At 40.2% G+C, this 26,520-nt stretch overlaps 1 protein-coding gene across 3 annotated transcripts in view; it reads right to left on the bottom strand.

The window, feature by feature from the left end:
- LOC131234488 (CAAX prenyl protease 2) overlaps positions 1-26,520 on the bottom strand; it is a 44,398-nt gene that overhangs the window by 8,407 nt on the left and 9,471 nt on the right. The window contains exons 2-6 of one of the 3 annotated variants that reach the window (XM_058231408.1): positions 24,261-24,323; positions 23,380-23,592; positions 22,815-22,926; positions 14,597-14,668; positions 4,062-4,140 (exon numbers count right to left, since the gene is read on the bottom strand). In XM_058231408.1, coding sequence (XP_058087391.1) covers positions 4,062-4,140; positions 14,597-14,668; positions 22,815-22,926; positions 23,380-23,592; positions 24,261-24,323 — 539 coding nt within the window. The remainder of the gene's footprint in view (positions 1-4,061; positions 4,141-14,596; positions 14,669-22,814; positions 22,927-23,379; positions 23,593-24,260; positions 24,324-26,520) is intronic. The other 2 variants (XM_058231407.1, XM_058231409.1) reach the window with 2 other exon arrangements.

Below are 26,520 nucleotides of genomic sequence, written 5' to 3'. Positions count from 1 at the left end.
CTGAAGAGTTCGTCTACTTGCTTCTTCAATTCCTCATGTTCCGTAGGATTTATTCGATAATGAGGAAGGTTTGGTAGAGTCGACCCAGTGACAAGATCGATGGCATGTTGGATGTCCCTCATGGGTGAAAGCTCATCTGGTAAGTCCTCTGGAAATACATCGTGAAACTCATCCATAATTGGCTTCACCTCAGCGGGTCCCCCTACACTAACCTCAGGTGTAATTTCTCTTGCCACTAAGGCATACACCATCGAATCTACCGTAGTCTCTCTCAAATTCCTTGGCGTTAATTACATGGAGAGACTTGGGTTGGGATTTCCCCTTATCTCTTGGGTTACCCGACTTCCCCTCAGTTTTCTTCTCCTCATTGCTCTTTGGTGGGAGAGGAACTAGGGTTTGCCTGTAAGGAGGCCTCAAGTTGATTGACGCGCGCATTGGTCGCGATTAATTGAGTGGCAGTGGTTCCATTGTGAGCTTCAATGGTCGTCAGACAGTTATTGATAGCATTAAGGGCCTCGACAATCTGTTCTAGATTCATATTTGGATGTAGACCAAAACCACGTCCTGAACGAGTGGGCACACACAAGGAAACTTTAAAAGGAAACCCTAGATGTGACTTTAACCTAGATGCGACACAAAATCCTATATAGCCTAGATGGGGACTCAACAAAACCTAGAAAAAGGGCCAACTAAACTCAACAAAAAAATGTCCCTTTCATAGAACCAGTCACACGGGTTGAGCTACGATAAAACTGTTCTCTGATACGTACGTAAGGGTGTATGTGACATGATATCCTCATCAATCTCGTTGCAACCATATGGGCTTTTTGTAAATTGGTCATGGTTTAATCAAATGGTATCACCGTATCGGAATTGTATGATCTTGAGCTCATTTGAAAGCCTAGTTACTTAGCTTTCAAAAGATTCCCAGAACATGAAGTTCCAAATACCGTCCGACTGAGTTATGGCCAATCTAAGGGCATGTTTGGATTGCCATTTACCATGGTAAAGGATAGTAAAAGTCTAATTCTTACACTGGACAAGTATAGTAAGCTGTATTCTTCAGAAAAGAAGACCTGGATGAAGCTGTTTGAATATAGAAGTGCAATAAAGTGTATTCAGCTAGTGGTTGGTTTTACAACAATTGGATATTTGATGAATTGACGCGGATTCTGATTTCGAAAAATTATGGTGCATGCCCCTAAACACCAGATATATGTTGTCCAGTGTTTGGATAGCCAGACCATGATGGATGCTACAAGAAACTTGAATAGGCTTCCTCTCCACCATGCTAGGGCCGCAGTTCATCCATGTGTATCTTGTCACTTTCTACAAGTCAACAATGGAAGGGTGGCAGATGGTGTAGTTCAAGGACATATTTTCATGCGGCCATGTATGGGCGTTGAAGGACATGCAATAACAGGCAACCCATGCACCCAAAATCATCACTGGTTATAAGAGATGTACATTCAGCCCATACATAGAAAGAGGGCCATTCCATGCATGGTGTGGTATAAAGGCCGTTACGGGGCCGTGAAGGCCGGTACATAAAAGCAACGGTAGCAACCGTTACACGTTACGGAGTCGTAATGGCCATGACAACATTATGGAAAAAATGACCCATAATTGTCGTTAACGGCACATTATGTCCCCTATAGAGGCCATAATAGCCCTATAATGGTCTATTACTGAATATATACAAGTTTTTTATACTTTTTAATCAACATTATGGGGCAGACACAGGTTCTTCGGAGGGGGGGGGGGGTCAATAAATTTAAAGAGAGAAAGAGAGAGAGAGAGAGAGAGAGAGAGAGAGAGAGAGAGAGAGAGCGTAACGGTCGTTATGGGGCCGTAACAGCCGTTATGCCCCGTATCGTAAAGGTAACGGTGGTGGCCTTTACGGCCACCGTTACCGTTACGGAACACCTTGATTCCATATGTAAACAACATACCTAGAGTTGGGGAAGACACTAAGGGGCCTCGGTGGAAGGTGAACAGCAACATGGATCACAAGAGTGGTCTACTTGGATTGCGTCTCTGGAGACGGAGGAGAAGAGTTTTCTCATTGGAAGCTGGATCACATTTATCAGTGGGAGATGATTTAAATAGAGGGCACTATGCAGGTGCATGCGCTTCACATACTCCACATTGTACTGAAGGCTACAACAGAAATCAACAATAATAGCATATCCGTTGGCATTTCTTGAATCCGTTGGACTGACCGTCTCGATTTACGCTGATGAGACAAAGCCATAACCAGATGGCTCTGCATTCTAGCTCGTGCAGCATTTTTTAAAACGCTTGTAAAAAATAATCATTACACCTTTATTTTCATTAACCGCAGTAAACGGCAATCCAAACATGCCCTAAATAAAGGCCATATGGTTGTGACAGGATTCAAAGGAGTTCTCGTCATTTTTAACATTGTAGTCAAACAGATGGTCAAATTAAGAAACAATGGATGGTTATAATTATATTAGGGTTTCCTTTGCTTTGAGAGTAAACATATAAACATGTAAATAACTTTTTGTGAAGAGTTATGATGAATGAAAAAGTTATTTATTGGGTTACATACATGCATTGCTTCCCTTTTCGCATGTATTGCATATGGTAGAAGAAGAGTGGGGATAATTGTCATTAATAGCACGGCAGTGAACAAATTTTGTGGTTCGAACTTCAAGGAAAAAGGTACCTTTCTGAACCAAGACTCTCCTTTTTCAATTTACTTCCATTAACTTTGGTATTAGATCAAGTTGAATACTAAGAATTTGTTTAAGGCTTGCTTGGTTATGAGGATTTTGTGGGAAAAGAAAACATTTTCTCCTGTTAGATTTGCAAGAAAAATGGTGGATTCCACATAGTCATCATTAGCCTTATCCACATTTGCCTTTTCTAGCATAAGATTCAAGGAGACCATTGTCGAATAAATTTAACTGTCCTTACAAAGCAAAAACATCCCATTCTTGGAATCCACTTTTTTTTTTTTCCCATGGAAGCAAAATATCAACATTAATTGCTTTCTTTTCCTCCTTATCAGACAGAACCCTTATTTTCTTTTTCCTTTTTCTTCTTTCCCAATTTTCCCCAATTAGGAAACTCAAGCAACATTTTTATCAAACCCCAAAAACTCCCCAATTCCCTACCTTAGGTCTACAAATTTTCTCAATTTCCTTCACCCAAACTCCCAATTTAGCAAAACCCCTGATTTTCCCCATCTCTCATACCTACTAATCTCCTCAATTTTCCCAAATCTCCCTACCCAAAAATCCCCAAATTTCCAAATTCTAAAAACCTGATTATGAAAATTTCCCAATTTTCCATCAAGCCCAACACACCATTTGTCAAAATCACCAAATTCCTCAACCTGTATTTCCAAATTCCGACTTACATGCAAATGAGACCATTCCCCACAGTGTACTTTGATTGACCTAACTGTCGTGTTGAAGGGGAACTTACAAACGGTTAAGGTTTAGAGCTTACAATGCAAACAAGCTTGGTAGCATTGTCCCTGCCCAAGGTCTTCTTGGGTAGTCACTTTTAATAAAACTTCTGTTACCTTTAAAAAAAGGCCAAACAACTTGCTAAGCAAAAACATGGGTCCCAAGAGGAACCCTCTCTCCCCCCCCCCCGCCCCCCCCCCCCCCCCATTACATAGTGCCTATGGGAGTTTTGTGCTCTCATTGGCCGGTACCAGGCCCATATGGAGGGTTGCATCAGGTCAGCGGCAGGATGAAACTTTCACCATAACTGCCATCATGAATAGCTCACCCCAATTAGTTAGGATATGGCTTAGTCATGATGATGATGATGTCAATGACGATGAATGGTGGGGCCCTAGAGGAAACATCTCAAAAACACATATCCAATGGAACCTCACATGCAAAGGCCTTGGCCAAACATCAATTTTTCACGTACATTACAATGAAGAAATCAAGTCATATACACGGTTAAAAAAAGGTCACGTACACAGTTTTATGTTCCAATAATGTTCTAATAATGATGATAAAGAATATAGGTGAAATAAACACTTCTCAAAACAGTATTAGGGATAAAATCATTACAAATGCATTAACAAACCTGTTCGGATGAAGAGAAAAGATGCATAGCTCCCGAAGATCACAGTATAACCAAGCTGTGGACCTGTGAAAAAAAAAAATCTGTTTAAGTTTTTCAGCAATAAGAAAACAAGTACACTGCAGAACGAAATGATAGCAGCTTTCAACATGAGAAGTAGCAAGGAGTGCAACAACAGTCATAAATCTAGACAATCTTCTAATCACATGAGAGGTGTGATCTATATGATAAGGTCACTTTATAAGCATAAAGAGAACAAGAACTCAGATTTCTAATCACTCCACCCCTGGAAATGGAGTGCAACAACAGTCATAAATCTAGACAATCTTCAATATATATATAATCAACATGGTACCTCAGGATTTTGTGTGTGTGAGTGAGAGAGAGAGAGAGAGAGGATACTATGTCAAGCTATCTGATAAAATAATCTAAGATGATTCTGAGTATCTACAGGTCAGATTCAATGTATTAGTTGTTTGAGAGATGGAATTCACTAGCCTTAGAGGCTTGGACCCTTGGGCAGCCAAATGCATCTGGCCACTTGCAGTGATAGACCGGGTCTTCGGCAGCCATACATGGGATTCGACAGTATGTTTATAGAGACGCAACCAGGAATTAAACGTCAAAACAGCATCAGTAACAAGTCATTATCTGATTAAGGTGGTCGGAGGAGCAATTGTCACATGGCTTACGTTCACTCGACTTTTGGAGCCTGCACAATGTCTACCAACAGGGAACCTCACCAATATAAAGGGGTGCATTCGGTAATCACTACCTTCAACCACTCTTCATTTTTTTTTCTATGAAATGATAACAGAACTTTTAAAAATAAGACGAGCTAAAAACTAAAGAGAGGTGATGAGGGATCATCCAAGAAAAAGAAAAGACTGCGAGAGAGGAACAATCCTCAGCCGGAAAAAAAAAAAGAAAAAAGCCAAAAGTACAAGCAACGTTTGGACCTAACTGGCTTCCAAGACTATAGAAGATCAATTCTGAAGAAGATACGAAGAAGATCAGGGAGGGAGTTCCTTTAAATTCAGGATTAGGCAAGGCCTGGAGGGAGTTCCTTCGAATTCACAACCATGAGTTGAATTCTCTGCTTAACCAAATCCACTGAGATTCCTTTGTCCTTGAAAATTTTAAGTGTTCTCTTTTTCCAAACCCCTCATTCTATGTTTTACAGGACCATAATCCAAATGATATTGCCTCTATGATAACAAGGCCTTTCCCCATCACACGATGAGATCTGATTGAGATATTTTAGTAGTTCATGCCACCCCAAAGAGTCCAAAGTGACTCCATACATCCCTAGAGAACTTGCAATGAAGAAAAAGGAGGTTCCTCAATACCTCGTTGTACGCACTATTGCACATAATGCACATATTAGGAATCACAATGCTCCTCTTTTTGACTTTGTTGGTAGAAAGGAATTTGTTCACCATGGCCACCCAAGCTAATGATTGAACTCTGGGCAGGGCAGGAATAATGTCAAACATTCCCTAACAGTGACACAAAACACTCAGAAGTACATAGGATGGCATGAAGCTCCCAGTGCCCATTCCAATACTTCCTATCTTCAAATGAGGGGTTACACCTCACCACATGCAATTTCGCCATCAGGCTACCAAAAGCATCTCATACTCCACCAGAGTTTTTACGAAGCAACACATTACAAACCATGGAACCCCAATTCCTTGGTAGCATTCCGACACAGCTTCTTTGTTTACTAGGAGACCAAAAACAGAGGGACAAGATTCTGCTAACCGGAGATCACCTAACCATGCTGCAAGCTAGAATCTCACCCATCGCCACGACCTTCGATGAACTGAATACCAACACCAACCTTCCTGCTTGACTTGTTCAGGATTCCCACTCTTTCTTCAGTCAAAACTATGCCAATCGCGATAATAACTCTCTACACTTCTGAGCTACCACTGCCAAGGGGATCTTAGAAAAATAACCTGCATCTAAAGAATCGCATTTTGTGCAGATGATGTTCCTCCACATTACCTCTGGATTTTTCCCTAAACCTCCACCACCTCTCTTGATAACGCCCAATTTTTCACTTATCCTCCCTATTCCCAAACCACTCTCTTTCTTATTTCTACACATCACCCCAATGCACAAGGTGAAATTTTTTGCCCTCATCTTTCCCTTTCCAGAGTAAATCTCTTTGAAGTTTCTCAATTCTCTTTGCCACACTAACCGTCATCTTGAAGAGAGACCAAAAGTACATCAGAAGATTGGATAAGGCTGATTTGATGAGCACGAGTCTTCCTCCTAGTGAAAGATAGGATCATTTCCAAGCAGCTAACCTTATCTAAATTCTTTGTATTATAGGATCCCAGAACAATGGAATCTAGGATTTGCCCCAAGATGGAGACTGATGTATTTTATGGAAATATTTAATTTCATCCCATCTACAAGACTTGAACCTCCTCCTCACCTGTTATACCCACCAACACTCTTTTCCAGACGTTAACAGAAAAGCTCAAGACCACTTCAAAACACTGAAGCTGAAGCAAGCCTCTAGTCTACCCTTTGTTGCTCAAGGCACCTACTAGTGCCTCAACTAAGAGGGAACTCTATGAGATCTTCCTCTGGTGCAAATTTTCCCAAGGACGCCCACTATTCCCATCCTTTCAACTCTACTGAGGTCTTCTATGTTGTACTTGCGTCTGTACTTGGAGCAGAAGCAAGCCTCGAACAAGGTTCAGCTAAGACAGCAGAAATGGCAAGTCTCAACAGCTGTACCAAAAAAGGGTCCCCAACCCTCAATAGATGGCAGTTTCATCCAGACTCAGGAGACAATTAGGGAGCCGTGGCAAGTGAGTGAGGCTGCAGCTGTTTCCGTGGTGGTTCGAAATCATTCTGAACCTGCTTTTTCAAATTCAGAGGCTCGGAGCCAGCCCGAACCCACCCCCCTCTTTGAATACTGGGGACAGACCCGCGCCTTCACTTGACATCTAGCAAGATGATACCTCTCTGATCGAGGAAGCTCGTCTCCTGGCTTTGCCACATGGTGATGAGGCCCATCTCTCTCTTGCACTTTTGTGCTCTTCCCCACATGCGTCTCATGAGCTCTGTTCCACATGGGCCTCCGATTTCACATGCAAAGAAGGCTCCTTGCTTAGTCACCCACCTTTCGAAAGACTTCCAAGTCCCTAAGGACGAGTTACCTACATACTGTGTTTCTCACGCAGAGCTCGGAGCTGGTTCCTTTAATGGAGCTCCGCTTCAGCTAACTGAAGCAAGCACAAGCCATTATGAAGATTCACCTTCCGGGGAAGATGACCGGGATGAGCAGTCTAGCATAAAGGAAGCCTCTAACAATTGACAATCTTAACAAAGAACCTCTAACAATGGAATCTGTTCATCCGTAGGATTATCTTCTGGAGGAAGGCCTTGTCATCACTCCACTCTAAGCCTCAAAAGGAGTTAATGACTGTATTGTTGTTTCTCAGACGGAAGCCACTGTAACCTCTGTTGATCAAGTTGGTGGCATAAACACTTTGAATCTCTTAGAAGCACAAATCAGATGGTCCAAGGACATTCTTGAAAGAGTGAGTGATACGATTGGATTATCATTCAGTGCTAATAAGGATGACGTCACTGATTTTATCCAGTTCATCAAGAGTCAAAGAGCCTATGGGTTTCAGGGTAACCAATCTTCGAAAGCTAGAAACTCTCCAAAGGAAGGTATGAACTTCTAAGTCTGCAGAGCTCGATCAACTATGACTCGTCAAACAAATCCAGCAGAAGCAAGAGGGTTGACATGGGTAGCGCCGGTGATCAATGTTAGTCCTCTCTTGGAATGTTAGGGGCCTGGGATGTAAGTTGAAAAGGGCTCAGGTGAAGAAGATCTCCAGGAAATCCAAAGCTAGGATTATAGCTTTGCAAGAATCGAAGCTCAAGGAAGTTGACAGGGGTATGTTATTATTTGTTTGGGGTATTCAAAACTTCAATCGGCTGTCTTTGAATGCTTCACGTTCTGTGGGAGGGAATCATTGTAGCTTGGAACACAGATATTTGGAAAATGGAGGACAGCTTCGAAGGGTCTTTTTCGATCTGAGTTATTCTCTGAGATTGCTCGTCCGACTTTCATTCGGTTTTTTCAGCGGTCTATGGCCCTTGTTCATCTGGTTTGCACGATCATATGTGGTCTGAGATCTCTTCTGTTAGACAGAGATGGAACTACCCATGGTGCATCAGAGGCAACTTCAATGTAGTGCAGTTTCTTACGAAGGGTCTAATGGAGGTCAAGTCACTAGTGGCATGAAAAAACTTTCAGATTGCGTTGCTTAGCATGCCTTGATCGATCTTCCTTTAGGAGGGGCTCATTTCACTTGGACTGGACCAAAACCAGCTGAATGCTATTCTCTCGTGTTTGGACAGGTTCATTGTTTCACAAAATTGGCTTGAAAGATTTCCCCTTGTTTAGCAGCGGAATTTGCCAAGACTGGTTTCAGACCATAGGCCGATTGTCTTAGAGGTGTCAAATAAAAATTGGGGAGCAAGCCCATTCAGATTTGAGGCGGCTTGGCTTGAAATTGATGGTTTTCAAGACTTGATTTCTGAATGGTGGTCTTCTTTTGAAGTGGAAGGCTACGCGCGTTTCAAACTTCAGCGAAAACTCAAGATGCTCAAAGAAAAACTTAAAATTTGAAGAAAAGAAGTGTTGGGGGCTAGGGAAGCTGAATTTGAATCTATCTTGATTAAGATTCATGAGCTTGATATTAAAGAAGAATTGGGTCAGCTATCAGAAGTAGAGGGGGAGTAAAGAACAGTTTTGTCAGTATACCTCTTTTTCAAAGATGAGTAGAAAAAATGGCAGCAATGATCTCGTGCATTATGGTTGAAAAGTGGGGACAAGAATACAAGTTTTCTTCATAGTATGGCAAGTGCTCGGGCCCAGGTCAACAAAATTAGCAGCCTGGTGGTGGATGGTTCTGGAACTACAGAAAAAAAGAAAATATGTGATTCCATTGTTCGATTTTACAAGAACCTGATTTCTTATGATTCTTGGAGAAGGCCGAGATAATCTTGATTTTCCTCGCTTGTCCAGTTCAGAGGTAGACTCTCTTGAGAAACTGATTTCTAAAGACAAAGTGAAGATGGCCCTAGACTTTATGTGCGGAGAGAAGGCTCCTAGCCCCAACAGCTTTCCAATGTTGTTTTTTCAGAAGTTTTGGTCAATTACTAACAAGGATGTGATGGACTATATCTCAGAATTCTTTGAAAGAAGCTGCATTTTCCAAAGACCTTGGAGTGACCTTTTTAGTTCTTTTCCTTAAGATCGAGGGAGCGGAGTCAGCGGAGTCACTAAAAGACTTCAGGTCCATAAGCCTACTAGGGAGTCCGTACAAAATTCTTGCTAAGATCCTCGCCCTAAGATTCAGGATGTTCTCTTTAACATAATTTTGGAAAACCAAGGGGCTTTTGTTGCGGAGAGAGAGATTCTAGAGTGTGCCCTCATAGCTCACGAGTGCATTGATGCTAGACACAGACAAGGGAATAATGGAATAGAATGCAAGATCAATATTAAGAAGGCTTACAACCATGTTAACTGGAACTTCTTAGATTATATGCTAGAGCGGCTGGTCTGCGGTTCTAAATGGAGAGGTTCGATAAAATCATGTGTTCAATCTCCATTCTCTATTTTGATTAGCAGATCACTGAATGGCATTTTCAAAGCTTCTTGTGGCATTAGACCGGGAGATTCACTATCCTAGTATCTCTTCATGGTGGTAGGGGAAGCCTTTAGTAGGATGTTTTGTATGGCCGAGGAAAAGTGATGCAGGACCAATGCATGAATTCAACATCATCACAAATATTAAGATTTTAAGAGGAAAACATGCATAGTTTAAGCCTAAGTTGCCAAGCATCGTCCTACAAGACCATTAAACATGAAAAACTAGGATCTAATGGATATAAAAACATCCAAATAGCATAGGGTTAGGTCTATTGTAAAGGGGAAGGTCTAGTACTAGCTAGAGTTTACTAGATTTGGGTGTGGGAAAAGCTAGGGTTAAGAAAGTTTGGGGAAAATGGTGAGATTAAGATTAAAGTGGTGAATTGGATGAAGGGATTAAATGATTTAAGTATTAGGAGATGGGAATTAGGGTTTTGGATGTAGAAAAATTAGGGATTGAAGGTTAATCAAAGCATTTGAAGATCTAAGGTTTGGGAATTTGGGGAAAATTGGTAGATTTGGGATTTAGGGTTAGGGTTAAGGTTTGTAGGTTAGGAATGAAGGGGGTTTTGTTGTAAGGGTAGTGGAATGCCAAAGAGACAGGGGATGGGACAGTACGGCCAGCCCTATGGGTCCATATGTGTGGGCTAGGTAGGGTTGGGTTTTGGGTTCCAAGGTTCGGCTTATGGAGAAGGTGTTAAAGGAGGAGAAACGGAAGTGTTTTAATGGATTTTGAAGAAAGGGAGAATAATAGAAAAAACTTGAAGAAATACCTTAATTGTTTATGAAGATATGCGAACATGGGAATACAAGGAAGCCTGGCACTTTCGTTGATGAAGATAGGCCTCGCACTGATCTTTCTTCCAAATCACATGGAAGATATCCTCAAATCACATGAAGATTAGAGAGAAAACAAGAGAGTTTTCCTTTTTTTTTCATAGCAAAAAAAAAAAAAACCCACCATGTGCATCCAACGATTATGTAATCCATGCGATCCAACGGTCCGATCACCGCGTCCCCCAAATCCAATGGTCCAAATCATTCCTTAAAGCAACCTGTGTGCATCTTCCCAGTGTGGGGTCTTCCAGATGCTCGTACATGCACTATGGAGTCTTCGTCTTCAACACGGATAATCGCCTAGCCACAGAGAAACTGGGGCCCGCCTCCTCTGATACGTACACAGGCGTATGTGATGTGATGTCCTCATCAAAAAGGGATTGATGGTCGGGTTCAAGGTAGAGAAGGTTGTGGTGCATGTCTCTCATCTCCAATACGCGGATGATACGATTCTCTTATGCGATGCAGACAATATCTCAATTGATAACCTTCGAAAAGTCATGTGTTTTGAAGCAGTTTTCAGGCCTAAGTGTTAATACCTCTAAGAACGAAATGATGGGCATTCATATGCAGCGCGAAGAATTATTGCATTTGGTAAATGTTTTCAAAAGCAAGACTGGCTCTTTCCCTTCCACTTATCTTGAGTTGATGCTTTGTATCAGGAAACTGGTTAAGCACCTTTGGGATAGGGTAATCGAAAGGGTTGAAAGAAAGCCATATACTTGGAAGCGCTCGAACTTAGTGATGGGAGGTCGTTTACTTCTTATTAAAGCAGCCTTGTCCAACATGACCGTTTACTTTTTATCCCGTTTAAAATGCCCTATTTCTATTTTGCAAAGGATCAATAAATTGAGAAGAGATTGCCTATAGAAGGGGGCCGAGGATAGGTGAAAGTTCAATCTTCTAAATTGTGAAGACGTTTACAAACTGATTAAGGGTAGTGTCGGTTTGAAAAATCGTAATCTTATGAATATTGCTCTTCTTGGGAAGTGACATTAGAGATTCGAAGTGGAGGATAAATTGTGGAAGGAAATTATTGTTACCAAATACAGCACTCAAGCGAGAGATTGGAGCATAAAGGCTTCCTCTCTTTATCGTGCCACCAGTGTTTGGAAGGCAATTATTTTGACCGAATATATGTTCTGGGAAGGTATTTCCTTTTCTCTCGAAAAAGGAAACCACATTCACTTTTGGATCGACATGTGGTGTGGAGATCGTCCTTTGCTCAAGTTGTTTCCGAGAATAGCCAATATTGCTATAGATAGGTCTATTCTTGTGGATCGTTGTTATTCTGTATGTGACGGGGTAGCGACTTGGTCTCCCTCTTGTCGTAGGAATCTTAATGATGAGAATGCCAAGGAATCCATTAGCCTGCTGAATCATTTATCTCTTCATGTTCCTTCGCCCCAAGATCAAGATGCGATGGTTTGGAAAGGCAATAGCTTGGGTGTTTTCTCAGTTAGATCCTTCTATAGCCTGATTTCTAAGCCAACTAGCTCTCCCTCTTATCCTTTCCATCTTTAGAATTTCAGAGCTCCTCCAAGAGTTGCAGCTTTTGTTTGGTTGGTAGGAAGGAAGAGGGTTTTAACCATCGATAATCTTCAAACAAGATCCCTTATCATTCCCAACATATGCTTAATGTGTATGGCAGACATAGAGCCTATTGACTATCACTTTATCCATTGTTCGTTCGGCCGCTAAGTTTGGGATCACTTCATCTTCCGCTTCCATATTTTTTGGCTAATGTTGAATTCCATGGACCACCTCTTGCGGGCTGCGCTTAAGAGGGGTCGTTGGCAAGTCTCAAAAAGCAGTTTGGCGACTTGCTATTATGGGAATTTTCTGGTTCATATGGAAGGACCACAACAGTCTGTGTTTCCAAAATAGGAGCTCTTGAATTGAGAGGGTCATTCAATCTGTCAAATGTGCCTTATCGAAGTGGGCTCCTTACATTAAAGCAGTTCATTCTGTTGATCTTTCCTTTCTGTTCTAGCCTTTCAGCTTTGTTGTATTCTTTTACCATCTTATTGCAGACTTCTTAATAAATTTTCAGTCTCTAAAAAAAAGGTGTTTGCAGGTTTTGCAGTACAATTACCAGTGTGATCTTTAGCAGCTTACATAGCTCCATTTTGGTGTTTTTGTACCGAACGTAGTCTGACCGAATGCCTCACATATTAAGCAACCTTGGCGAGCACCTTGCAATTGTCACCCCGATACTCTTCATGTGACAACCAACCCACAACAAGTTCAGTTGCCCAGAACCATTAGTAGCAGGAACATACACATGCCTGGTGGGACAACAAGTTTGGGCCTTTCATCACCACTTGTATGGACAATGTGTCTTTCATTTTTTACCTTGAGTCTTATCCAATTTCTGAGCCCATTAAAGAGCTCGTTTCTTAGTTCTCTAGGAATTTTCCTATCCCTCGTGGAAATAGAAGGCTCCACATTTGAAATTACGTAGCTTATCTGACCAGGATAGACAACAAGTCCAGTAGCTATCCTATGCTGCTCTTAAGATGATCCTACCACTTCACATTATGCCATTCTCCCTTCATTGCCAACGGAAGTAAGGTTTTCTTCGGCGCCGAGAGATGTGAGGTATAGAAAACATAGCGAACATCCTCTCCTTAAAGAACACTTCAAGACCACAATTTGCCTCCCCCAAAAAATAATAATAATAATAATAAAAATAAAATAATTAATAAATAAATAAATAAAAACTTTGTTCTATTGACTTCGTTAATGGCTCCTGCAACGTCTTCTGGGCCCAACTAAAAAAAAAAAAAGCAAAACCCCCATCATCTTCTATGGTTGTGGTTCGGTCCCTTGGGATAACGTTGTTCAAATCTCACCTAATCTTTTGAAGATGAACTAGCTTCCATTTTAGAATTTTGACCAGTAAATTGAACAGAAACAATGCCATCCACTCACTTCACCAAAGGTCAAGGGACTTCTCTGGTGGATTCAATTTGCTTCTCTATTCACCTTGATCCACCCAGACAGCTCTTGACACATATTCACCATTTTCTCGCCTTCTTTCTCACCTTCTCTTTTGCCTGCTGAGCCCATGGCATTTGCTTTAAAGCTCTAGAGGCACTTTCAGTAATAAGCCCTTAACAGAAAGGAGCTCAAACCAATCCAACATCAGAGAATGAGCTCCTGCCAGTCAGCAACCATAAAGGATGACTATTAGCATTGCATACTAAGAGACATACAAGATAACTTGTACTTCAATGTCAATCATCTTTATACTTCTCATAAGGCGGACACAGACAACCAGCTGAGAGACAGCTCAGATCTTGCCCAGAACCAGAACCTGAAGTAGTCTATGGGCAACTGCAGACATATGAGGCCTGCGACACGTCTCCATTATCTACAATGCGAGGGTGGCAACAAATTAGACCCACTGGTGGACACTTGAGAACACCACATAATTCACAGTCACACTGCATTCCCTTTGAATTATGTTTGGCTACTAAAACATAATTGCTATAGTTATACAAACCTTCAAAGAAAAAAAAAATCCTTCTCTTTTTTTACAAGTTAACGATTTGAAACTTTTGATTGAAGTAAGATACTTATTTTTTAGATGAACCACTCCCCTTCTTAGACTTGATTCAAGTGTTCATATAGATGAACAGTAGGAACCTAGACTTTCTTTTTTGTCTCTATCACCCATATCGGGGATTGTGCCATTGTATCCAGGATTATAGCTACCGAATGTGCTCTCCACCTTCTATCGCAGTAAACAATATTTCAATAACCTGCACATCATCAGGTTACCGATGATAGAAAATAAAAAGAATATCTTGAGAAGTATGTGTATGACAAAATTACATGTAATATGCAGCGTATTCCAAAAGGTCCACTAGATAAATTAAACCATAAGAAGGAAAAAAGAAAAAATGTGTGCAATACATGGAGTTATGATAACAAATCTAACATGTTGTATAACTCCAATGCAGGAGAGGAGATGGAGGAAAAGAGTACCTACAATCAGGGCAGCTCTGCAAAAGCTATAGTTTTGCAGGCAATATAGCTCCAAAAAATGATTCAAGTGTGCTGCAAAAGTGAAATCATAATGCAACGTAAGGATCCCGACCAACTCTCAAAATCACCCAATTTTATAGCACTATTTCTGAGTTTTAACTCTCCCGAATAAATGAATTGTTTACTACTAAGTACAGGGCCCAACTTAAAGAATGTGCACATGAGAACAGAGTGCAAGAAAATGCACACTGATGAATCATAATTGGTTTCAATGCTCATACAACCACTTGAAGCTGTTATTTCTAGGGGTTTAAAAAATTTAAGCAAAGCTGCCATGAAATGAAATGCATTTCAGAATCAAGGGTATTTAAAACATTTCTTGGTGAAATGAAGCATAAGCAATCCTACAAAATCAATGCAGGTCGTATCATGAAATAACCGATTGCAGGGCTAGAATGAGGCCCAATGAAAAGCCTGGCATAGAATGACTAAAGAGAGTATGACCAGATAACTTTGGAATACAGAACAAATGGTACATGAAGTCATGCATACATAGAGAAATTCACGTTATGTGAAATTCACGTTATGTACGTAAATCAATGTGTGCACAGACACAAAAAAGCGTGCATGCACACAAACTCAAAACAGCAGGAAGCTTATAGTTTCCGATGGCATATCAAAACCTCCTCTTTAACTTTCAAAGGGTTTGCAGAGCATGTTGGATTTTACTCCATGCCTTTTTACCATTACCAATTTAGAATAATTATGGGCCTACACGAGCGAGAAGAATAAGTATAGAAGAAAAAAAAAAAAGTCTTTGTAATTGCTCCATTGGATAATTTAAAATAGCAAATCCTGCACCAGGATGCATGTAAATAGGTGATTAATGCCATTTGAATATTGTAAAGAGTGTGAACAAAGGATGGTAAGACATTGAGCACAAAGAAGTTCAGTTAGATGGATGCATGTTATTCAGTTACATCAATAAATAAATGCAGTTATTCAAGTGCAAGGGATTAGACCCAAGCCACCACACTTTATACAAACACAATTATCACTCTCAATCAAGTGGTCTTTCAAACTCCCCAATTACCCATTGCAAATTATTTATTTCTTCATCTCCATATTAAGGGGTTGTTTCAATGCATGGAATTATCCACATAAGAACTCGAGGTCCATAGAAGTCGAGGGTTATAGCATTTGGATTCCCCATGGAAGCTGTCACTTAAGAAATCAAGTTCCACTAAAAAGGCCCAAGTAGAGAAGATGAGTTCTTCCATAAAAGCAAAGACTTCTCTTCTCTATCCATGGAACTCTCTTTCTCAGAACTCAGCATCCATGAACCTCTGAGTTCCACACAATGCTAATCATACCAGGACACCATTTTGACTGGCATTCATGGAAAACCCAACAGCCCAACTTCCAAGTCCCATTCCACTTGCTTAAGGTTAAGGTCTGACCTTTCAAAAAAAGGGGGGGCCAAGGTCTGCTTTCAGAAACGAAGGTAAGAGAGTTCTTTCCCCGTTTCTTTTTCTTTTTTGAATCTAAATAATAACTCAATTTTTATTTCAAAAAAAAAAAAAAGGCTACAACGATGTGTGGGGAAAAAAACCAAAGAGATCAAGCAGCAGCTGCAAATAACCAAAAAATAAAAACAAAAAAAACAAAAAAGAATGAAAAATGCATGACATAAAAATTGAATATAATGTTTTCCCTTCAAACAAAAGAATCCCAAGAGGTGGGAGAGACAGAGATCAAAATACTCTTGAGGATAGGAGTGCACATGGCCCTCTCCAAGGCCATGCATGCACTTCTCTTTGGGGACTTCACCAAGCTGCTAATGCCATATAAAAAATAAAAATAAAAAAAATCTGCAATTCATTTCTTTGTTGATTCCCATAAAACTCATACGGTATCATCTCCCACAGGATTGCTTCTCTTGGATAAGGACCTTCTACCAACCCATAACAACTCCGGATGAACTAATTAATAGCCCAAGAAACCCCAAAGAGGATAAAAAGATGATTCCAAACAGCTCTAGCCACCTCAAAATGAAGGAAAAGATTATTAAGTCTGATGCAGGACAATTAACCACTTGCTCTAAAAGCTCGAACTGTTAGAGTATGGCGAATTAATCCCTTTATCTCATAGTCCAGGCCCCACATCTCATGGGTTAGGACCTCGGCCGAACCCCCTTCGTGGGCCCCAAATCACAAGAGCCACCCACCCCAAGTGTGTCCCCGCATCCCACGGGCTACCCCACTCGAGCCCGGTGTGAAATGCGCATTAATCACCCCTGGTGAGGAGTCTCGAACACGAGACATCCTCCGTGGGCCGCACCCACCCCGAGTGTGCCCCTGCATCCCACAAGCGACCCCACTCGAGCCCAGTGTGAAAATGCCCCTACATTAATCACCCCCAGTGAGGAGTCTCGAACCCGAGACCTCCCGCTCTGATACCAATTTGATGCAGGACAATTAACCACTTGCTCTAAAAGCTCGAACTGTTAGAGTATGGCGAATTAATCCCTTTATCGCATAGTCCAGGCCCCACATCTCATGGGTTAGGACCTCGGCCGAACCCCCTTCGTGGGCCCCAAATCACATGAGCCACCCACCCCGAGTGTGTCCCCACATCCCACGGGCTACCCCACTCGAGCCCGGTGTGAAATGTGCATTAATGACCCCTGGTGAGGAGTCTCGAACACGAGACATCCTCCGTAGGCCGCACCCACCCCGAGTGTGCCCCTGCATCCCACAAGCGACCCCACTCGAGCTCAGTGTGAAAATGCCCCTGCATTACCTCTTCCTTGTAATACCATGTTAGCTAGTCCGTAACCAATTGAAAAAGATAGGGGTTCAATGATAGCTCCTAGTGTAAGCTTAAAATAATTGGAAACTCTCTCCACTATTGGTCCTCACATTCTTTGTTACATGTATGCAGCGTTCATAGTATCAGTATTGTTACATGCATCACTGGCCGAGGATACGGAAACATGTATCAATATCGCCAATACCCATAAATGTACCACTGGCCAAGAGAAACATTGGGGAAACATGGGGAAATTTGTGGAATTTCTCAACAAAACTTTAGGAGATGCTAAAATGCACACATTTGCATATTTAATAATTAAATAATTGCCAAAAAAAAAAAAGACACATACATAATAAGCTTCCCTTTAAATGGGCTTAAAAGCACGTAACACTGACTCAACGAAACATTGGGGAAACATGGGAAAAATGGTAGAATTTTTCAATGATACTTCAGAGATGCTAAAATACACATTTGCATTTTTAAGAATCAAATAATAGCAAAAAAGACATATATTTCTATATTTAGGAATCAAATAAAAAGTTTCCCTTTAATGGGGACCTTAAAGTGTGTATCGTTGACTCAATAAAACATCAGGGAAACATGGGGAAATGGTGGATCCATCCATGGATGCTCATACATACATACAAACACATGCATGATTCATCCATCCATCCATGCATGCACATACATACATACAAACACACGTGCATGATCAATCTATCCATCTAATCATCTAACCATCCATCCATGCATGCATGCATGCATATACATATGATCCATCCATCCATGCATACATATACACACATACAAACATGCATTTCATAATACAACTATGCATTCATAAAGAAATTTTGAAATGGAATAGTTTTTAATAAACAGATTTTTGGCGATATAGATACATTAGTAATACGTGAGCAATAGTATCAAAATATCGCCAATTTACATGGTCAAAAGCATTGGCAATACATCGGCGATATCGATACACTGGTGATACTAAGAGATATATCACCAATACCTAGAATTTCTTATACTACCTGTGTTATTGTATTGCCAAGTTGGCAATACTGATAATATCGGCAATATTATCGATAACAAAGCCAATGCTCAGGACACTGTTGCTGATACATTTTCTTCCTTCAAAAATATTATGACCTTTTCAGGGACTGTAACAACCGTTACGGCCCGTATGGTAACGGCCATAAGGCTGGCCATTATGGCCGCCACCTTTACCGTTATTGAATACCTTGTGTATGACACGTGCCAACTGTGTACAAATAGCTGCTCATTTGTGTACCTTATGGAATGAAGTCTAAAACCAACTTTCTATCCATATTGCCTAGTACAAGATAACAACTTTTTTTAACAACCACATGTTTGTTTTTATTGGAATTGGTGCCAACGATAGCAGAAAAAATCATCGACATGTGTCATTATCCTGATAAGGCTATCCAAGCGGAACTTCTTGAGTAACCATATAGGCTCTTAGTCTTAAACTAGAGACTGCTTTGAAGCACCTTAGGATTCCTTTGAGATTTTTCACCCGCTACAAAGAAACACCACTTATAATAAGAGTATCATCAGCAAATGGAAGGTGGGATATTGATATGCTCGAGAAAAAAAAAAACTCAAAACCACTAACAAGGTCGTTCCCAGCAGTTTTCTCTATAAGCTAGGACTCTCCACCAAGATGGAAATAGGAAAGGGGCAAGGGATCTCCTTGCCTCAAACCCCCTTTTGTGGAAAAAGTATAGAAGTCAGTCCTAGTCAGCATGATAATAAGCCTTCAACACATCATTCTTATATAAGAGCTCCAATTCACCTGATGTTTTTCCCATGAATCAATGCACTTGTTAGCAATATAAATACCATAATTTGCCTATACTTCACAAAGGTGCGTTGATGAGGGGAACTAATCAGACTCATAACCTCCTCTTAGCTGAATAGGAAGGCACTCGGCAAGTGTTTTGTATATACTGCTAGCTAAGCTTGCAGGCTGGAAATCTTCAAGGCAAACTGCCTCTTTAACTTTCAGAATAAGCAAGATAAAGGTAGCATTAACACTTGTTGAATGTCATCCTGCCATGAAATTCTTTTATGAAGCACATAAACTCGTTTTTTATTATATCCTAATACTAGGGAAAAGGCCATGGAGAATCCATCAAAACCCAAAGCCTTGTCCTTATACATGTTCCTCATTGCCAAGCTGACTTCCTCAAGTCTCTCTTGAATCATTCAACACCATCTTGGGAGATTTGTTTGAAGACAAGCCCATCAACTTGTGGTCTCAGAAATTTCTCCTTGGAGTACAGACTAGCATAATTTTTCTTCTTGAATTTAAATTAGATTTCCACCAACCATCCCTTGATCTGAATTTTGTGAATGTAATTTTGTCTTCATCTTCCATTTGCAATCTTGTGGGAAAAGGCGGTTTTTTTTTCCTCCCTACTTCAACCATAAAGATATTGATTTTGCTCCTAGCTACCACTTTTCAAAATTGCTTGACGATTTAGATTGAGAGACTCCCTTTCCTCCCCCATCTACTTCTTCCAAATTCCCTCCTTCCACTTTTCTATCAATCCTTTCTATTCAACCAGTAACTCCCTTTCTATCAATCCTCCTGAAATCTAATTTGTTCCAGTTTCGCAAGTTGGCCTTAATAACTGGACAGATTTCAGAAGACTGCCTGCCCACCCTTCCACTCAGAATTCTTTCCGCCAGTCCGCAACTAGCTTCAAGGGCCAGCGAAATGCACAAGATTCCAAGCAAATTAATTAACACATGGTCGGAAGTCACTGGAAAGACCTGAATAGATCACCCCCAAGGTAAGGACCCTCCCCAAAAGTAATGAGCATCCTAATCCAGATATCTAAGAAACCGTCCGAAAAGCACATGACTAGAATTTTCTGATCATTGGACCATGTCAAGCAACCATCTCCAGGAGGGATATCAATTTGACTGTTTCTCAAGGCATTCAACAAATTTCATCACAGACATGGTAGCCTTGCTAAGCTTCAAACTTCCATTTGCAAAGGACAATTCAGTCCATAAGCCTTCCCTCCTAGCTGGATCATTTGGACCATATACTACAGTTGGAAGTTCTTTTACTCACCACAGCCTGAATATGTGCAGTAAAAATGAACTGGCTATTTTTGCTTTAACCATCCATCCACAGAACAGTGTAGCCCATTGGATTGTCTGACCAATGTGATGTTTGAATCCTGACCATCCCCAATGGAGCCCATTGGATGAATACTTATAGTCTCTGACAGTCAACCTTCATGTAAGGAAGATGTCAGGCAAAGTGAGCTACCAGTTGGAGTGATGGGGTCAGTTACCCACATTTCCCTATACTTTTTTAACTATCCATTTTCAGGTCATAGTGAGGCCCATTGGCTTGCTGGATTCCATGGTTCTCCACATCATGATCCATCCATCGTGTGGCCAACCAGATGTGATTCCAATCACTAAAGGTGGTCTTGTCTAAGATATTTAGGTGAGGTACTGTTTGGAGCAATCATGGGAGTTACCTTACCTTTCTCCTTCTAAGAATCCACTTACCAGATAAGAGAACAAAAATGGAGGGTAAAATTAGAAGGAAAAAAAAAAAACTTGAACCAAATTGACAAAGTAAAATTAGTGGTATTTTTTGCTAGCAACAACATAATGGACACAGTCAATCAAAATAGATTGATACAAAATCTAAATTGAATCCAAGATAGCACCTATGGGTACATAAGAGATGTATCAAATCAATTCTTTTTAATGAACAGATCCTACGGCAACTAAAGATATGGAATTCAAAGGGATCAAATCGGAAATGATACTCTGAATCATCTAACTAGAATAAAATATATATAATCAACCAACATTTACCAAATTTGAAAAGAAGTGACGAGAAATGGTTAGATCTTGTTAAGAAGAAATGGTTAGATCCTGCTTTTCTCTAACTGAGAGATCCATGAATCGGGATCCTGATGCATATATAGATACACACGGTCCAATGGAAGCAAGAATCTCTAGGACAATTTGGAACATTTCATTTCTAAACAGAAGTGCAGTTTTCAAGTAGTGTTTGATCAATTACGTATTCAATATTCGATTGATTGGGCCAAGGTTATCAACAAACAAGATTGGTCTAAGTCACTTCATTTCTTTTGTCCAAGTCATTTCTCCTTTTGTCTAAGACAGCCAATAAAAGAAATATTCCATGCCAAAAAACAAATCGAAACGAAGTTCCGATGTTTATGTGGGGTAAGTAACAATACAAAAAATTAGACATGAACACTAAAGAAAGATAATTTGGTAAAAAAATAAAAATCTAACTGTTCATAATCATGGTGTTCGACGTCCAGACATAAGGACTGCCACACCTCGCACCCATAACCTAAGTTCTAAAGGAATGAAGAATGAGACAAAAAGAAAAGGAATCAAGAATTACCATTGCAGATGTTACTCTGCTCATAACCTCATACTGAGAGCTTATATCGAGGCCAAACTTACCGATCAAAATCAACCATGCGCTGTATTTATTACAAGTACCATGCGGTCAGCTAGAGACTAGAAAGTAGGATGAGAAAATCACCGAGTGCTCTGCAATGTGAGGATTTGATTTCTCAGCTTGTAGAGCATATGAAACAAGGACTCATTTATTCCCTACTGTTTATTATTTTTCTCCTCTTTCCCAAATTGATGTGGCCTTTATATTTAGATCTTGGCAGCAGTTTCAATTCAGATTATACACATGCCTTGTGTCCAGTTAAACATGCAAGCCATATTTAATTGATTTAATAGAGCGTGATTTATAACTTTCTCCTTCATACACTGTCCTTTTCTCATATAGTATACAAGTTATCAATCAATACATATGCAAAAGTACACAAAAATACCATAGTTTTAAATCTCAACTTGACTTGAAAGTCAGTGGTGTCGACTCGAGTAACTCGGTCGAGTTTTTTCAAGTCTTGAACACCATGAGTTGGTGCTATTTAAATTTTAATATTACAATTTGTAAATTTTGTTAGATTCTTGGCTAAGTTTACATTACCTCCATGACCAAAAAAAAAAAACCATTTTTTCTGAGTTTTGTCTAGTAGAGTCAAACCGACTTGACCGAGTCAACCAATTCTTGAACAAGTCTTGACCAAGTTGTGACCAAATTGCCGCTTTTTTTCTTTTCCTATTTTTCTTTTTTCATCTTGGTGAAATATGATTGATTCAAGTCAAGGTTTTTTTTTTTTTTTCTAAAGAGTGTTACAAACATATCCATGTTTTGCAAGAGGCACAAGCAGTTTTGTAACAAACAAGACCATTACTTAAGTGAAACTCAAATACTTAATAAGGCAAAATGTAATGTATAGTCATGCAAGACATGTAGCTTGTTTAGAAGAAATTTTTGCCATATTACCTAAGCTGAAGAAAATTGGGCTGAGAAATACAATGGTGGAAGTTTTGAATCCTCCACAAAGAAGCAATGGGATCATACATGCTCTAAACACAACCTCTTCTGTAAATGGAGCCTGTTCAATAGAAAGAAAGAAAAAAAAAAGTCAACTGATAGCAATCAATGTCACTATGGGGAAGGATCCATCTCTAAATGCTATATTATCAAGCATGCTATCTTAGTACATGTGGCACAAAGTATATAAGATCTGGATCCCTCATCTGTGAGGCACTAACATGGATGGGCCATACCTTGAAAGCTCATGTGATCCTAGCACCAGTTGGAGAAGTTTTGCCTATAGAATGTCAACCATTGGTCATAAATTTGGGTGCAACATGTACGGAGATAGAGTTCTGGATAACTAGCTTGGATATATAAGTAATAGAACCAAATATTTTCCTTAATTTGTTTGTTGTAAAAGAAACAAGAAAATTCTATTTGTTTCTACATGCACCTTGAAACATGTATTGTAAAAATTCAACATTAGGTACAGACCCGTATTTTAAACTACATTGGTGTTGATACTAACCACAACATAAACACGCCAAGCCAATACATTAGAAGCAATCGATTGGATCTGATCCAGAAGCCTTTGAGGGGCTCTTTTGATGCACTCGACTGAACAACCTTCAGCATGAAACTTATTTTCATTCCATGCACTTGCCAGAAACGTGCATTTTGAGACCAATGATCCCGTGTACAAAAGAGAAGTCAAGGAAAGAGGAAAAACCACAGCTTGCCACTGTTTCAGAAACACAAAATTTAATTTCAGCTTCATTGGTTTGACAACCATTCACAATTGTCCATATCAAGAAGCCATAAAAATATCCAATTGAATATTATCATATGTCAATGCCCTGTTTGGTAGACACCTAAAAATGAATTCATCTCATTTTAGTTAACAGTAATTAAGTATTAGAGATAAGTCTTAGACAACTCATCTTTAGGTGTTTACTAAATGGGGCCTAATCCTTAACAAGATTGGTTCAATGGACCATAGAGAACATTGAGGAGCATTGTCCAAAGCACCTGTTGACTAATGCACTCCAGATTATGAATGCAGATTGCATCAAGCAGGGCACTGGATGTACCCGGTCCAGCACCAATAAAAAAGCACCGTGTGCGCGTGTAAAGGCGCCGGACCCATAGTGAAAAGGGCAGGTCATTTCATACAGGAAATTTTTTACTTTTCACTGTGGATCCCAGGCCTGTACATGCATATGTGGCGCTTTTTCATTTGTGCTGGACCGGGTGCTTCCAGCACCCTGCTGGACACAATCTGTGTTCCCAGTATCGCTCGACCCAAGCACACCCCTTACCATAAGCCAATGGGAGCATGGAGTCTCTTTTTTTTCCAGTACTGTTTGTTTCCCCGAAGAAAGATACAGAATGTAAAGACCAAGAACTTACCAGATGGTCAACTCGGATGCCATAAACACCAAAGATAGACGAGGCTGCCTGAAAGCTTCCTATCTAGGGGCAATGGCACAAACAAACACGCAAGTGAAAAGGTTAACATCACGCCTTTCCATAAATAGCTATATCAATTACAAAAACACAAAAGATATAGAAAAAGATGCCCCATGGAAGTTTCTTAGATAGTAGCATAGACACATAAAAAAGATGAAGAGTTACCAGGTCAGTCCTCGGTGGTACAGGTTACAGCTATGGATGGTGAATTGGTGAGGATACATAAATTATGATGCTCTACCGACCATGGTTTGGAAAGCCGAAAATGCAACTCAACTTGAAGGAACATTGGGTCAAGTTGACCTGAAGACTAGGCCGAAAATTTTATTGAACTAATAAGTAAAATCTCAATTAATTAAATATTATGTTAGAATGGAAACAAATGAACTATAAAATGCAAAAATAAATAAAGGTATGGAAGTTGATCAGAAAACTTCAAAACAACTCAACTTGAAGAGGTGAAAAAAAAAACCTGTGGGTCAAGAAAACTTGATGTAAACGATTTTTGCCATCAAGTAAACTCAATGAGTTTTTACACTATGCCACCAACCTCAGATGCAAATAACAATGTACCACAAGATGCATATTGTAAATACATGGTTAAACAACCATAAATGAAAGCTATGCAATAAAACAAAGAAGGTAGAAGCAGGGACCATTTAACAAAGTTTCAACTCAACAAATTTCCTAAAGTGAAAATCTTGCAGCAGTAGAGGAATTGAACTTTAAGAATAGGGAGGCATGACTATGTAACCTAACCTAAGTGACTAAGTCACTAACCCAGCCCAAACTACAAATCCAGGACAAGTGTGGTAGTGGGATACAAAACATATAGTAGGAAAATTTACTGAAAAGTGGAAAGATCACGCTTTTTCATTTCTTTTGTCCTTTAACAATAAACCCATAGTATTACAATTTACAAAAAAAAAAATTGTGGATTTTTTTTTTCAATGAAATTTTCATCATTTTCAATCTTAATACACATTAATTAGAGGGAGAAAATATGATGCTTACAGCAAATGTTCCTACCAAAATATATATTGTGTCCAATTGGCAGAGAGACCCTTAAACCTGATGGCAATTTACTTCCAAGGGGAAGACCCATTATGCCAATGGCGATTCTAGAGAAGCAGCCAACAATCTTCTCCTTCAGATAGATGTGATCATCCAAGAAAGGGTATATTGACGAAGCCATCCTCAATACATCCAGCCAAGCTAACTTTACCAAGTAAGAAAATGACCCAAGTGTCAGGTGACAATGGGCCAAGCCAGGGCCAAGCAAAACCAAAATTTTAATAGGTCTCGTCTTAGTGGTTCAATAGTCGTGCCTAAATCAAATTGAGGCCCGACTACGGCATACCCACCCAATCAATCAGATCAGGGGTGATCAAGCTAGTCATTCATGGTCAATCCATGGCCAATGCATGTTCAAGGAGCCCAAGAGACTTGTAAGATGGTGAAAGGATCTCAAAGATAGGATTGAAGCATCTAGAACAGGATCACCAATGGATGGCCAATTGAAATCATCAAAACCATGTTGATGTAGGACATGAAATTCAAGTATGATATGCAAGATTTTCAGGCTTTAGAACACACTAGTTCAGAAATAATTACACAAAATTCCACATCCCACACAAAAGTTCAAACAGTCAATCAAGAGGAATCTTATACGGATCCAGGCCTACACATGCTAGGGCCGGATCAATCAAAATTATACACCAAACAAGAATCAAATGAGGGTAAATTCATCCACACATGCACAGAAATAATTCCCCAATCCAAGAGATTCAGAAATTTCAATTCGGGGAACCCTAAGGTTGAAGAAAGGGCATAAAATTGGGAATTCGAGTAAGTTAGGGTTAGGTTTAGGTATTTTAGGTGAAACAGGAGTGAAAGAGAGGAAAGAGACGAACGAGAGAAGTGTCGCATGTGTGGAGAGCAGCAATGGCCCAGATGCAAGTGCGTGTGATCTCGGTCACACGTATGTGGGGCCCACTATTCAGAAAAAGGCCACTTGGCCCTTGTCGGCCAGAGATGGACCCTAAAACCCTCAAATCTCAACTCGATCCGATGCATGGTTTGTGCGTGGTACTCCGCCGAAGTTTCAGTCCTCCTGCAAGGCCAAATTCTGAAAATCTGCTGTAGATGGGGAAACGCCTGCAAATATTAATGGATTTGCAGATGGAATGCTTGTAGGAGG

The sequence above is a fragment of the Magnolia sinica genome, chromosome 19 (genome assembly GCF_029962835.1).
Source record: "Magnolia sinica isolate HGM2019 chromosome 19, MsV1, whole genome shotgun sequence".
Taxonomy (NCBI): Eukaryota; Viridiplantae; Streptophyta; class Magnoliopsida; order Magnoliales; family Magnoliaceae; genus Magnolia; species Magnolia sinica.
Note: the sequence above shows the minus strand (reverse complement) of the source record. Positions and strands in the feature narration are given on the sequence as shown.